We start from the raw sequence: 16,058 nt of genomic DNA on the forward strand, positions 1-16,058 counted from the left end.
TTTACTTTTAATAAGCATTGTTTTATTTATACTTACATACATGGAATGTTGGCACAAAACTGAAGCCTGGAAACAACTACATCCCACAGAAAGACTCCCCGTATACAACCCAGGGCTTTCTTATGACTAAAGACCTGTAATAACCTCTATTCAAAGTTCTGATAGAAATTGAAGCATTCAATGGGACAGTGTCCTGCAGGCATTAATCATCTTAGAAGGTGAATTATACAATTAAAATACGTAAATAATTTAGAAAACAGTTACATTTGTCTATAGAGGGAACCCGTCTCCACAGAACTACAGCTCCAACTCTTCCTTTACAGTCTTGCTGTGTACTCACAGAACTGAGGGTATTTGCACCTCAACATTGAACACTGATCTATTATCATTTGGATTTCGTTTGCTTATGCTAAGGCAATGGTAAGGTTCTAGCAGCTTCCCAAGTTCCCCGATTCCTAGGGATATATAAGCCTCTGTATCTAACTGGGGCCTAGAGCTCATATAAGTATATATAAACATTTACTATAAACACGTGCCAGGTTCAATTTTCCTCTAATTCAACACACTTTCGCAATGACCACCAGTATATCCATTTCAAGTCAGACGAAATAACTTGGATATTTATTTGTAAACTATATTTCTGCAGGACAAAAAAAATGTACACTATGCCATAAAGGTGCGCTGAGTAATAAAAACAAGTAATTTTCACTTCGTCTCTTATCTACTATGCATTAGTATGCCTCTTAGCCACCATCTTTTCTTCAAATCTTGGCCCATCAGGTGACATTCAATTATACAAATAACAGCTACATATACTAATCTGGTGTTATTTATGATCAGGAATTAGATGCAGAAGGAGCACTTTAAAACAACCATAGGAGGTGGAGGTGATTTTTAGGCAAAAGACATTCATTATATTTATCACTACATATAGGGAACTGGTGCTGGGAATCAACCTCAAGAATTCTCGGTATAGGGGCTTACTGTGTGTGTGTGTGTTCATTTTATTCAGTTTACACTAAAGAGTTTAAAATGGGGATGGTAGTACCAAAATACCATCAAAAACTATGCCGTACTTTTACAGCGCTGCAACCGACTAACGCGCTCTGTTCAAACGTTAACCGATAGAAGGGATGTCATTAAAGTTTTTATAAAATAAAATTTCTTCACTAAATATATATATAATTGATAGATATATGAACTGTACGTAACCTAGTGATCAGCAGAATCAAACACTATAAGGACTTAACGGTATAGATCAGATTCATTCTTATTTGGCTCTAAATGATGCGGGAATTCTCCGACAGGGGTGCCAGCCTTACTGGTGGAAAAGTCTAGTGGGGGTTGCTGAAAGATGCAATGCTGACTGCTGTTTTATTACAACTCCCAGCACTTATCCACGGATTTAAAACATTTCTTCATAGAGTTAATTTTGCATAAATTATTATGCTACATCTGGATGCTGATGTTACACTCAAAGCTTCTTGAAATGACCAGACCATCTATATGGGGTGCACCTAACAAGCAGCAATAAGTGTGTGCTGCATGCAGATAGCTGAACCCCAACAGTTGCAATATTACACATGGATCACATTTCTGCTACACAGGAACGTGATAGAACAAGTGAAGGTTAAAGGCCAGCACGTACTGTCACGACTTGCATTTTGTTTCACTGAAAAAGGATTTGATTTTCCTCCAATAAAAATTATTTTCTGGAAATTAACTTAACATATTTTATGATCCCTACAGAATCTGCATATCGTAAAGAAGAGTGAAGGAAACTATGTGATGTTTGGTGATCACTCTAAGGAAATATCCATCCAAGCATATAATCAGTCACAAACACCAGCCAAGTCTTAAGATTTCCACATAGAGGCCTACTCTCAACTGTGCCTTCTTCCTCTTTAACATTCTCTTCCTCCTCCTCGCAGTCTCCTTCATCAGTTTGCTGCTCAAGTTCCTCCTTTGTGATCATTTCAAAATCATTTCCATTGCCACTACTATGCTGTGAGCCTTCATCTTCCCGCCTGTCACTATCTGTGTCTGACTGCCTTTCTGCACCAGAGACTTCGCTCCCTGATCCCTCCGCTGCTTCAGCCTTTCTGTCCTCTTCTTCTTTCTTTTCACTGTCTGATTTATCCTCACTGTCTGCTTTTAGTGGCTTTTCTCTTCACACGTTTCCTCTTTCTTCTGGTCAGGTTTTGGTCCTTTGTATTCGTGTGTATAAACTGGTCGGAAGGAATCAATGAAACCAACATCTGCTGTCAAGTTAGGCAGGAACCAGAAGTGATGTCTTCCTCCAGTCAAGAGCCAAATGATAAGGAAGAGAATGCACCTTGCTAAAAACAGAACACATAAGGAAATTATTATACAAGGACCAAGATATTTAGAACCAGTACTATGTTACTTGTACAACAAACACAGCGTAAGGTAAAAATGTCACACAATGTCTTGACTGACTGTCTACTCACTGTCGGCAGAGTAAACGCATCATGTGTCATGAGCCTAATAGAAAGAAAAAAAACCCAACCCGTGCTCTACTCTCCATTTAAACCACTAGATATGGAAGGCTTCAAAAAGCTATTGGAGGAACCTGAACTATCGGCATAAAGGGGCTTTCTTCCCACTTCTTGCTTCCTTTCTAAGCTAAGGAAATCCTGTGACCTGGAGAGGAGTTAATGGAGGCACTGCACCCACTAATTGTCTTGTTTGTTAGAATGATTAAGTTTGATTTTGGATTGAGTTTTTAATCTCAGTTCAATCTTAGTTCTCAGGTATAAAGAAGTCAGGAATGGGCAGCTGGAAAAAACCTTTAATGGTCTCTCTATCTACCCATAACCGGCTCCCTTTATATTTAAGTTTAGACTTGGATAGCAAAAATACCAAGTCAAGGATACCTATTATATCACACCAATCTAAGCAGCTCTTTTAAATTCAAAATAGAAACCATTATTTGCTAGCCAGACGTCTGCAGAAGACAAAACAGCTGTCATTCATTATCTCTAACCTACATTTCTACTATCCCTCTTTTCCGTCCATCTTTCCTTAAAAATTTAAACATTGCATTTAAAGATTGTTTACATCAATGTACATTTTATTGCTGTTTTCATGAAGAAATGTGTAAAATTACATATTTGCAAACAGTTCCTGTAATGTAATTGGCTATTTCTCAATAAAAACCTTTAAATTAAAAAAGATAAAAAAGCAACATATTGCTGAAATAAAACACCTGATAAGATGCAGTCTCTTTGTGCATTTTTACCCTGGCAGTCAGGGAGTGTATGGAAAGAATCATCTAACTGCTGAAACATAAGAGTGATTCCACATTCTGGGTATTATGGTTGGATTCACAAATAAATGCTTCACCTCACACATGAATCTATCTTTCTGTAGAGTGATATTTATAATCATTTCATCTGTGAAGAGTGTTTAATTCACATGGCACAGACAGTGGATTTTTCACTAATGTAGAAACATTGATTCAGTCTCCTTCTTACCTGTATATGTGGCCTTTGACAGAATAGTAATGTGCTTTGTTTCTGTACACACAGGGCAGACTGTGCCCCAAAAAAGTGCCTATATTGAGTAATATCCACTTGTATAAACAGTGACAAAATATTTCCAATCCTGTCAATGTGTAAATATATAGGGTCACCTTTCTGCTATAGCTGCTATAAATAGTTTACTAATCATGTTATGGAAACCGATCAAGTAGTAATGTTATGTTTCTGAAGTTGCTCCCCTGCTAAGAGATACATACCAACAGCAAGAAGTAGAATACTGGCGACAAAACATCCTGCTCCAACACTGAGGTAGTAAACCCCAACACGCATCTCAGCAGGCCACAGAGGAAAGAGGGTCGCAGCTATAAACTGCAATAACTGTAACAAGAAAGCAATTTATTACACGATATGGAAAAGATAAGCAACTGTGTTTGGGTGGTTTTGATTTCATAAAAAAAATATTCTCATTAGGTTTCATTTACTTTCTGCACAGATGCAGAATAATATCAGCTACTATTTCAGTCTGTCCGGACCAAAAGAATCCCCTTTCACCCAGCTGAAATGTGACTAAGGCCTTTCAGATACAGATTGAGACAAGAAGAAAATCCAGTAGACTGCTGTCCTCATAGAACTGACTGTTAATCTTTCCACAGAACTGCATGGCACATTCTGCTCGATTGTTGCGATGCGTCTTGCGAGTCCATTTATCACACATTCAATGCTTTTTTTTTTAAAGACAACTTGAGCTTGAACTGTGATGTTCCAGCTCACTGCGCATATCTTATGATAGTAATACTTTTTAGCTCTGGGTATCAAATATATATATATATATATATATATATATGTATATATGTATATATGTATATTTGTGTAATATTTTAAAGATGAACATTAATATGCTTTATAAAAACGAGTAGTTTATTTTAAAACCAGCTGTAGGATATTATGAAGAGCTCTGCAGCTTATTATGTCTTGCACATAATGACTTGGACCTGGTTTAAGTGTATGCTATTCAAGAAACCTATTAATATACAGTACAATTGGCTATTATCTTGGCCATAAGTTTGATTTTCATTTAATAAAGATATTTGTCTATGGCTCCCCTGAAGAAGGGAGGTACTTTCCTTGCTTGAGACTAAAGGTGGCCATACACGGGCTGATAAAAGCTGCCAACAGACCGAGTCTGCAGCTTATTGGCCCGTGTATGGGGCCCCCCCGACGGGCTTCCCCGATAGAGATTTGGCCGAAAGTCAGCCAGATCTCAATCAGATGGGACTAAAAATCCCGTCGGATCGTGGCCGCATCTGTTCGTTGATGCGGTCCCATGATCTGACCGCCTGTTTACCATTTGTTAGGATCCGATCGTTGGGTTAACAAATCCGGTTGTATGGCCACCTTAACACGAGCTTTCAGGTTGGAAGACAATTTGTGTTCAGTTTAAAAGCCTTTAAAGGAACATTTCAGTGTAAAAATAAAAACTGGGTAAATAGTTAGGCTGAGCAATAAAAATAGTTAGCCAAAAATGTAATGTATAAGGCTGGAGTAACTGGATGTCTAACATAATAGCCAGAACATTACCTGCTTTTCAGCTCTCTAACTCTGAGTTAGTCATCGACTTTAAGGGGGCCACATGGGACGTAACTGTTCAGTGAATTTGGTATTGATCCTTTGCTTTTGAATCTGCTGCTGCATGCTAACAGTTATGACCCATGTGGCCTCCCCTCAAGTCATTTATTGGTTACTGCCTGGTAACCAATCATTGGAAACCAAGAGAGCTGCAAGTAGTTCTGGCTATCATGTTACACATCCGCTTACTCCAGCCTTTATACATTACATTTTTCGCTAACTAACTATATTGAAAACATTTTTTATTTTGCACAGCCTATTTAACCAGTTTTTATTTTTATACTGAACTGTTCCTTTAAGAGGGGAGTGACTATAGAGGGTTTAAAAAGGAAGCTGGAACCCCTCTGGACCTGGCCATTCTGGATCTCCAGTTGGCTTATAAATATGGCATAATGCCTTTAGTTAAGCGTTTTGGAAATGACTCTGTGGCAAGTGTAGAATGATTTGATATACATGTTTACAGATGCCAGTTATAATTTTACTTCTTTGGATAAGTTATGTAAATGTCCCTTTGGAGCATTTAATTTAAACTTATAATTGTTATGGTTTTTATGCTCTTTAGCTCTAAGTGCACTTAATGATCATAAAAAAAGCTTGTGCCTGAATGTGACAGATAAGCTCCTGTCAATCCTGAGATAGACCAATACAAACCAATTGTCCAAACAGTGCTTATTCATGCTGTGTCTGTAAAGTAAAATTAAACTTGTGTACAGATAAAGCAGAGAAGTGATCATTTATGAAGCTAGTGTACTATTTGTAGTACTACACAAGTCAGTTGCCCCCATGAGGAGGCAAGGCAATACAATGAAGTAGATTCACATTGCTAACAATGGCTTCCATTCTTGAAGGATATCCTCCTGAAAAATATGTTGACTTTATTTAAGAAATGTGGGGATTCTACACTCATCTACTAATAACTATCTTCCTAGTATAACCAGCAACAAATAGGAACTTTAAAACTCTGTGTAGTGAGCTGAAAATATAAGCATGTATCATAATATATTATGTTATCCTTTGTTTATATAGCAACATATATTATACAATATTCATATCAATCTTTGTGCCCCAGTAGAATGTCCAGTCCAGTCCAGTTTACCATCCCTATCACATTCACACTATTGTCAAATGTTGTCAGGTGCCAATTAACCTGCATGGGAGGAATATACATATATCTTGCCAATGGTCCCCCAATGGCCCCAGCACTACAAAGCTGCAAGTTAACTGCCTTTATGTAACAATATGACTGAAACCAAACTTTTAATAATCATTAGTGGTGTGCGGGTCTACAAAATGTTGACCTACCCCCGACCCTAACCCCCTCCTTATATAGGCCCGTACCCACCCCGCACCCACTGTGACATCACAGAGGGGGTGGGGTGCGCAGGTGCAAATCTTAAAAAGGCAAAGGCTGGAAGTTGAAGAGGGGGCACGGTGGGGTCACAGCCTGCAATAGTGGTGTGGATGTTGGGTAAATCCGTGAGTCCCTATGGGTGTTGGGCAGTGTACACATCATTTATAAGCATGTATATATGTATAGGAATGCTGTGTATAAGCTCTGGCTAATACTGATTAGCTAAACAAAAATACTCCACTAGGATAAAAGAAAAACTTATTGGAATGCTTGCTCTTACTTACCAAGGATGAGGCCCATAGCAAATGTTTTAAAATGGACTGGGTCATATATCCACACATATACCTAAAGATGTACAAAACACTGAAATCAAGGTGGGAAAACATAAACCATACCATATATATGTCAAAAAGGCTGTTGCTTTTTTTTTTTTTTTTTTTAAAAAAAAAAATCCAATACAAAACAAAAGCAAGGGTAGCATTTTATAACAGTGGTTTAACCCCTGCTCCAGTACAGTCAGACTGAAATTTGGGAGTGAATGCTTTTTATTGACTTCGTTATCCCTGTAATGGCAGAAATATGAATGATATAATCATGTTTTTGTAACCATGCTGGGGGGAACATGGCAAAAATTAGAGCTTTAAAGTCTAAAAAGTGATACAATATAAAAAACAGACATTCTTCTATGCAGACCTTTTACAGAAACTATTTAAACAGCGTTATATTTGCATTTTCAGAACAAACCTTAGGCTATTTTAGATTAGGCAGTAACCAATACGTATTGGCTTTGAATTGTCTACTATATATACAAGTTACAAACTAAAAGTAAATCCCTGACGGTTACTATTGCCTAATGCACGGATTCAAAATTAGCCAGTGTTTGTCATTATACCTCAGTTTTTTTCTTGAGTCTACATGCTTCCCCAGCAGTAATAAGCATGATTCTTCAAAAAAACAACACCAGCTCCAAACCAGACAAAAACCATAACAAAGACACTGACTTACCTCATTTCCATCAAGGAAAACCTGATCCTCATGTGGTTCTAGCTTAAACTTTCGCTTGGTCTCCTTTTTCTTTGGTGTTCCAGGAGTTTCATCCTATTAAACAAATGCATCAGTATGTACAGTCGACAAGGCACAAAACAGACTGATAAACTAAATAGATGGATACAAATGTCCCTCACACTGTCCACAGTAAGTCACTGCTAATGCTTGGGTGTGAGCAAAAAATAAAAAAAAATAAACCCCAAGTGCTTGAATACCCAGCTTATACTTAAAACACCCTCCTTCATAAAGTCCGCTTATTAAGTATACAATATTAATAAATATTCCCATGCATATGTTCAGGGGGATAGGATCACTGTGTATAAAATAAACTCATTTTATATTAATATTTTCATATTAAGGTGCAAAACGAGTTCTGTATTCCCCCAAAGTGGATGTTTTGACAGATACATTAAATAATTTTAGAAAAAGAGCTGCTTGGAGCCTTATGAACAAGAAAAGGCAATACAGGCATGGGTCTTTTTATCCAGAATGCTCAGGTCCTGGGGTTTTCCAGATAGCTTATCTTTCTGTAATTTAGATCTTAATACCTTAAGTCTAATGGAAACTCATGGAAACATTAAATACATTCATTAGTTTGGTGTTGCTTCCAATGAGGATGAATTATATTTTAGTTTGGACCAAGTACAAGGTTCTGTTTAATTATTACAAAGGAAATAATTTTTAAATATCTGGATTAATTGGATGAAATGGAGTCTGGAGACAAGAATGGGTTCCATACAATGGATCCCATGCCCATATACTAATTACTGCCAACTAATTACTACTGACTCGTCTAACCTCTTCCTACCACATGCAGTATACTGTATAAGAACTTGGTTTCCAGCAGTTCTCATACTCACCTTCTTTACTTCCTCTTTTTCGGGTTCTTTTTTCTTTTCCTTTTTTGATTTCTCCTCTTTGGGAGCATCTTTCTTGCTCTTTTTCTCATCTTCCTTTCCACTATCGGTCTTTCCTTTATCTTTCTCCTTTTCCTTTTTTACCTCTTTCTCTGGCTTTGTCTTCATCACTTTCAGTGCTCGGTGGAAAAACTGTTTCTTCAAAAGTCTTAAACGAGATCACCGTAATGTCACACATTTGATCAAAAAATGACACAGTTCAATATTTTCCCACCCAACAAATGTTTACCTGTTTCAGTAAAACTGAAAACCCATTAATTTATGAATGCATGAACTGTACTGCTTGTTACATGACTCCAGTGTTATAATAACGCACCTTGCCTAAGTGGAGGATAATACAAGACACATGATTTCTAACCTATGGTGGGAATTCACAAAAGTGGTGATATTGAGACAAAATAAAAGTGGAGATAAAAGTGTCAGATTTGCCACCAAATTCACTAAACTCTATCTCCACTTTTGTGAATTTGTATTTTAAACAGACTGTTTTTTTCTTTCGCACAACATTTTATAAACATTTTTTTTTTAATTTGTCTTTAGCTCTTACTACACCTGTCAGTCAATCAGCAAATTGGAATTTTTGGGGAGGGGATTCATCTTAAAACCTAGGAAAATTATACATATTTTTTTTAGGATAACCTGGGCTTTCTAAATCTGTAATTCCACTTCTGTTACAAGATATAGGTCTAAATAAAATAAATGCTATTTTGCATAATATAGGGATTTGTATCAGAAATATGTTTTATTATCTTAGGTCAAGTGTCTAATTGCTGCTAAAACTAAAAAAAATGGCTGGGAGGCTTTACTTTTCCTCTAGATAATATATCCACTCAAATTGCTAATATTGCCTCATTCATTAAGCTAAAACTAGTAAAACAATGCAAGTGTGTGTTAAAAACTTTTTACATATCAAATTGTATAAAATATACTTTTTTGTTTAATCAGTTTTTACTTATTTTGTTAATGAGGCTTTTATACATTACATTTTTGCCTAACTAACACCTATAGGGTTAGACAGAAACTTGTTCCCTGACTTTAAAATGCTAAACCCTATTAATATCATGATAATTCACCAATGGGGCACCTACAAGTTTGGATGAACCAAAACAGAGCAAGTTATCTTAGAATCGATATGACACATGGGGAAGAGGTATACTGAGCTTTACTCCATTTTTAAAATATCTGGAAAATTAAATTTTTGCGCCATTTTTATGTCGTTTGAAAGACAAATTCATAACAGTGTCTGTAAACTGTCTTTCACTAAAATATGAAAAGTGCCGGTTGAGTCGGAATTTAGGCGGATTTCCATTTGTGAATATGGAAAAAGTATTTTACTCCAGTTTACCAACACTTTTACTCAAAAAATGGGCTATCTCCACTTTTGTGAATACCCCTATAGTCTTTTAGGTGTTGACCTACAGCTCCCATTATTATCTGAAAATTAAAAGGCTGAATTGGAACAACCTAATGAAGTGACCTTCTAGGGAGAGGGTGGGAACATGTACACCTGGTAAACTCAGCTGCCACTGGAGTCAACTTTTAACAAAAAACCTGACTGAGCCAGTTAGTTTAGGAGTAAACTGCTAAGGACTAATGTAATAAATATTGAGCTGTAATACCACAGTCACACATTATAAAAAATAAGGGTAAAAATTAGAGGTATTTAAAGAAAAAGTCACCAAGGATTGTGCAGTAATACGGGCAGCATATGTGTGAGGTTTTGGGAGGTGTGCCTCTGCAGTGGATGTATGTATGTATCGATCTATCTGGGATAAATTATAAAAAATAAGAATAATAAATCTGAACAGTCACTGCGCATTTTGTTGTGAGGGTTCAGTGCTATAAAACTGGCTTAAAATAGGATAAGTCTATAACATACTAAAGGTAATTTAAACACTTGCCTGCCATAGATCATAAAATGTACAGTCTGTGCATAAAAGGCTGTCTTGTCCTATAGTCTAACTCTTACACTCTGCAGCTATTTTCCCTTAAAAACTGGACTGGCTTTTAAAGGAATTGTTCAGTATAAAATAAAAACTGGCTAAATAGATAGGCTGTGCAAAATATTTTTTTTTTTAATATAGTTAGTTAGCCAAATATGTAATGTATAAAAGCTGGAATGACTGGATGTCTAACATAATAGCCAGAACACTACTTCCTGCTTTGGCAGCTCTCTTGGTTTCCACTGATTGCTTACTAGGCAGTAACCAAGCAGATACTTGAGGGGGTCACATGGGTTTTCACAGATTCATTGCTTTTGAATCTGAGCTGCATGCCGAGGATCAATTGAAAACTCACTGAACAGTTATATCCTGTGTGGTCCTCCTTCAAGTCGCTGACTAACTCAAGACTTCGTGAGCTGAAAAGCAGGAAGTAGTGTTCTGGCTATTATGATAGACATCCAGTCACTCCAGCCTTTATACATTACATTTTTGGCTAACTAACTATATTAGAAACATTTTTTATTTTGCACAGCCTATCTATTCATTCAGCTTTTATTTTTACACTGAGCTGTTCCTTTAAAGCAACACATACAGCAGAGAAACATACCCCTGGGGTATAATCACTCCAAGGGCCAATGACAACTGCAGACACAACAAAACCATGTATGTTGGTGCTAAACCCTTCGGCATTATCCACATGTTACCTTGGCCACACAGCAGCTCTTCACACGATACATTTTTGTTTTACTTGTGAAAGTATTAGGGCTTTCTAGTGATTTGATGGCATTCGGAATTGTTCTGGATTACTAACTTTTGCTGGGAATAATTGTAAATGCAGTATTTTCATTTTGTGGGCTGTACATGTCACCTAGCTTGACCCCTGGAATTCTTATTTATGAATCTTTGCAGCTAAAGACATGTGGGAGATGTAGCACTTTCTGTAAAGTGCAAGTTTTGAAGGAATTTTAGAATAGACAATTGTAATTAGTGAGAATATGTGCAAAAATACATGGTTTTCACCAATGACTACACATATCTGATATTGGTGCTTTTCAGAGAGAGCTTTCCAAATCAATTTTCACACATATTATAATAAAAATGCATTTCTGATTTATTTTAAAAAACCCTCTCTTAGGTATTTAGAGTGATATATATTTCTACAGAAGTGAAATTACACAGCGTTAAGGCTTTATATGGTAAAATATAAGTTCCACTGCTGGTGTTTAACGAAGTATGAAAATTGGCTCGAAGTGAAAGGGTTAAACTTTTATATTGGGGGTCAGATAACTAATCTTCATACAGGAAAGTGACTTATTTGCGGTGTGGTCCCTTAATGGTCACCAGTGAGACAACAAAGTGGCCCTTCTAGATACACTTCCTATATAATCTGTTATCCAAACTGATGGCAGAGAGCAGAGAACAGGGATATGTGGTCTGTACACAATATGCACATATGTTCCCCTAATTATCCCTGGAAGAAATATTTGGTATAACATGCTATTTGAGTTTTCTGTGGTGGCAAAAATGTTTTAAAAAGACAGTATTTCTCATTATGGCCCTTTCCCTTATATATCTGGAAAGTCACTACATGCAAATGTTTGATCCAGAAATATACAGTAATTCCACTGAAATGAAGAATAATATGTTTATTATATGCATTATTATAATCAGACATACCTATTGCAGAACTCAACTACTGACTCTCTATTAGTAAAAAGAGCTTCTTCTCCTTTCTTGGCTTTAGCCCATTTTGAATCCAAAAGACAATCCACCGCCTTGGAAGCTGAAGAAAAACAAAAGAGTAACTTACAAAAAAGTATAAAGATGTTTTTTTTAGCATCTTTATGCAACATTCCCCCCCAACTATGACAGAAGAGGAAGATTTAGTTCTCTTTCTGTTCTATTTCAATCGGATGTATATTTTTCCAGAATAACCCCAGTCTGGTTTTCAGGGACTCCTGCAATTTGTTCCTAAAAGACTAGCCGTGGAAGGTGACTAACTGGCAATGCTTGTAGCATAAGCACAGGGCCCCCCCTATGGTTTGTACTGCAAGTTAGCTCCCTTTACCAACCAAAACCCCTGCCCTTCCCAGAGAGCCAGCTGGCATCCTTTGCCCACTTTGGGCGACTGATTTGGAAGGGATAAGCATGTTTCATTCTTGTGGTTCCTTACTGTCTAAGGGCCTGGTTTTCAGATCTGGGGAACCATTTTATCCAGGAAATATCTACTAATACGTTATTAGTAGAATGTGGACTAAAATGTCAGAATTTATTATATATATAGAATTTAAAACTATTTTAGAACTTGAAATTAAGCATTTGGAATATTTTAGCACCTAGACTCACACAGCTAACCCCAGCCTTTTTAACAAACTAAGTAGATCCATTTAGACTTGCTTTTAACAGACATAACTATGTCTGCATTAATTGGTTACATTCTCCTTTGCTTTTTACTTACTGGAGTCTTGGGGGAGGGCACAGAGAGGATTTTAAATTGCTCAGAAGTCATTTTAGAACTCTTATCCTAGACCCCAGCCAGCGAGAAGCCACAAATAACTGAACCACTGAATAATGCTTGAAATGTTAATGCCAAATACTGATATAAAGTGAGCCTGCACAGCTAGCTAAATATAATTTATAGCACTGAGAAAAAGCTATTCAAATATAGGTTGTTTAAAATAATCTATTTATTTGTTATAGCTTTTCTAATGAGTTAATATAAAATGATACAACAATGAATATTACATAACAGCAATCCCTTTAAATAATTCAGAACTGTTTTTAAATGGCATGTATATGTTGTAGGAGATCCCATTAATATATTAGGAAATGCTAAACATAAATCATATAGCATAGAGAAGCAATTTACCAATGAAGTAGTCAACTCTGTGGCCCATCATATTAGTTGATTTGGAAGGACAATTGAAGCGCAAGTACTTGGCTATTGCCTTCTCATCATTGGTTGGCTCGCCCACCTCCTGCAAGACACAACATTATTTATTATTATAATTATGTACTGATTTTAAATTGGTACAATGGGGGCACATTCAGAGGCACAGATTTACACTACTAAAGGACTGTGGTGGTCTTTCTAGCCTACTTCTACAATATTACATGACAATTATATATACGCTGATATTGTCCCTCTATATTATGTTTATAAATCTGCAATTCTTATTTATAGTTGGATATACATTTGCTATTCCTGTTAAGCAGTAGTTATTTGGACTCTGACTTGTATAAACATCCAAGACACATAGTCAACTAAAAGAACAGGTACACACCGAAGAACAAGTACACCAATGTTTCAGTATATTGAACAAGCCACCACAACAGTCCTTGTCGGTAGGCAGACACATTGGTTTCTTCCTTTGAGACATATAATGCACTTAAAGGGGATGTTCACCTGTAAATGAACTTTTAGTATGATGAAGAGAGGGATATTATGAGACAATTTGCAATTGGTTTTATTATTTGAGATTTTTGAGTTATTTAGCTTTTTATTCAGCAGCTCTCCAGTTTGCAATTTCAGCAATCTGGTTGCCAGGGTCTAAATTACCTTATTAACCATGCATTGATTTGAATACGAGACTGGAACATGAATAGGAGCGGTCCTGAATAGAAAGACAAGTAATAAAAAGTAGCAATAATGATACATTTGTAGTTTTTCAGGGTATTTGTTTTAAGATATTGAACCTTTGAAAGCTGGAAACAGTCAGAAGAAGAAGAAGGCAAATAATTCAAAAATTATACAAAATAAATACTGAAGACCAATTGCATAGTTGCTTCGATTTGTCCATTCTATAACATACTAAAAGTTAACTTAAAGGCGAACCACCCCTTTAAGTGTGCCTGGTCTTTTAATATGATATGACAATAGTTCCCAGTAATTTCAGCTCTGTAGTGTTTTCACAGAAGACTGCCTTGTATGTGACTGGCATAAAAGCGCCATCACAAAAACAGTTTCTGGAGCAACAGCAGGCTACCTTTGTTTGCGGTGTAATGTACAAAAACAATACATATTATAAAATATGACAAATTCTGTAATATAAATCAACCCTAATAACACCGATTTAAAGGAGAAGGAAAGTCTGCAGTTTTCTGCTGATAGGAGCACCAGCCTGGGGTTTCAGGTAAGTCCATACAATCACTTGGGGTGCCTAACATTTGGCACCCCCAAATGCAAACAGACTTTTAAAGCTACAAAACATGTTGTATACTTTCTTTCAATACAATAACAACTGAAAAAGATGAAAGGCCTATACTATGAACAAACAACACAATGAATGGTGCTATTTCCACACACATTACAGAGCTTGCGATGCACATGGTCCATTCCAGCGCTTTAAAGAAACATGAGAGGACAATACACACCACAAAAAAAAACCCAAAGCCCTTTAAAATGTGCCTAATTCTGCACAGCTGCCACTGAAATTGCAACCAGCCAACATTGCCCAGTCTCACCTATCCTCAAGCATCTGCTTCACCTTCTGCCTTTGTCTCAGCAGCTGTCCTACAACTACATCTCTCTGCCCTACAACTACATCTCTCTGCCCTACAACTACATCTCTGTCCTACAACTACATCTCTCTGCCCTACAACTACATCTCTCTGTCCTACAACTACATCTCTGCCCTACAACTACATCTCTGTCCTACAACTACATCTCTGTCCTACAACTACATCTCTCTGCCCTACAACTACATCTCTCTGTCCTACAACTACATCTCTCTGTCCTACAACTACATCTCTCTGCCCTACAACTACATCTCTCTGTCCTACAACTACATCTCTCTGTCCTACAACTACATCTCTCTGTCCTACAACTACATCTCTGTCCTACAACTACATCTCTGTCCTACAACTACATCTCTCTGCCCTACAACTACATCTCTCTGTCCTACAACTACATCTCTCTGCCCTACAACTACATCTCTCTGTTGTACAAATACATCTCTCTGCCCTACAACTACATCTCTCTGTCCTACAACTACATCTCTCTGCCCTACAACTACATCTCTCTGCCCTACAACTACATCTCTCTGTCCTACAACTACATCTCTCTGTCCTACAACTACATCTCTCTGTCCTACAACTACATCTCTGTCCTACAACTACATCTCTCTGTCCTACAACTACATCTCTCTGTCCTACAACTACATCTCTCTGTCCTACAACTACATCTCTCTGTCCTACAACTACATCTCTCTGTCCTACAATTACATCTCTCTGTTGTACAAATACATCTCTCTGCCCCCCCCCCCCCAGCAAAAGGGAGGTATAAGACGTTAGCCACTATATAGTGCTGTAATGTAAAGTTGACATTCGAGCCCCGCAATGAAACTAAAGATATGATCATGTTGGGGGCTCGGCCTCCTCCGCCATTGTGTGAGTGTGAGTGAGTGTGTGAGTATGTGTGAGTGCAGGGGGAGAATAACTGAGCCCAGGTACAAGTCCAGTAGCAAACGGCCATGCAACAAAACATATGATAATGCAAAGGTGCCTGGGTTTCCCGGCTACACCACTAAGCCAGCAATGAAGCAAGACTAGAGAGGGATATCCCCGGATACCTGGATCCGCTTCTTGTGTCTCCTCCGTTCCGCCATGTCTATCCCGGCCTGTCTGGTGACGTGGCAGGAGGCGGGTCCAGGAAGCGCGGTCACGAGCAGGC

General features: G+C 37.4%; 1 protein-coding gene across 1 annotated transcript; it reads right to left on the bottom strand.

Moving 5' to 3' along the window:
* Positions 1-16,058, bottom strand: sec62.S (SEC62 homolog, preprotein translocation factor S homeolog). The gene is given in 11 exon segments (NM_001093372.1): positions 1-1,862; positions 1,865-2,162; positions 2,165-2,339; positions 3,761-3,869; positions 3,871-3,881; positions 6,765-6,825; positions 7,486-7,578; positions 8,388-8,592; positions 12,065-12,170; positions 13,257-13,365; positions 15,958-16,058. Coding segments are annotated over 11 exon segments (1,209 nt in total). The 5' UTR covers positions 15,994-16,058; the 3' UTR covers positions 1-1,856.

The sequence above is a fragment of the Xenopus laevis genome, chromosome 5S (assembly GCF_017654675.1).
Source record: "Xenopus laevis strain J_2021 chromosome 5S, Xenopus_laevis_v10.1, whole genome shotgun sequence".
In the NCBI taxonomy this organism is placed as follows: Eukaryota; Metazoa; Chordata; class Amphibia; order Anura; family Pipidae; genus Xenopus; species Xenopus laevis.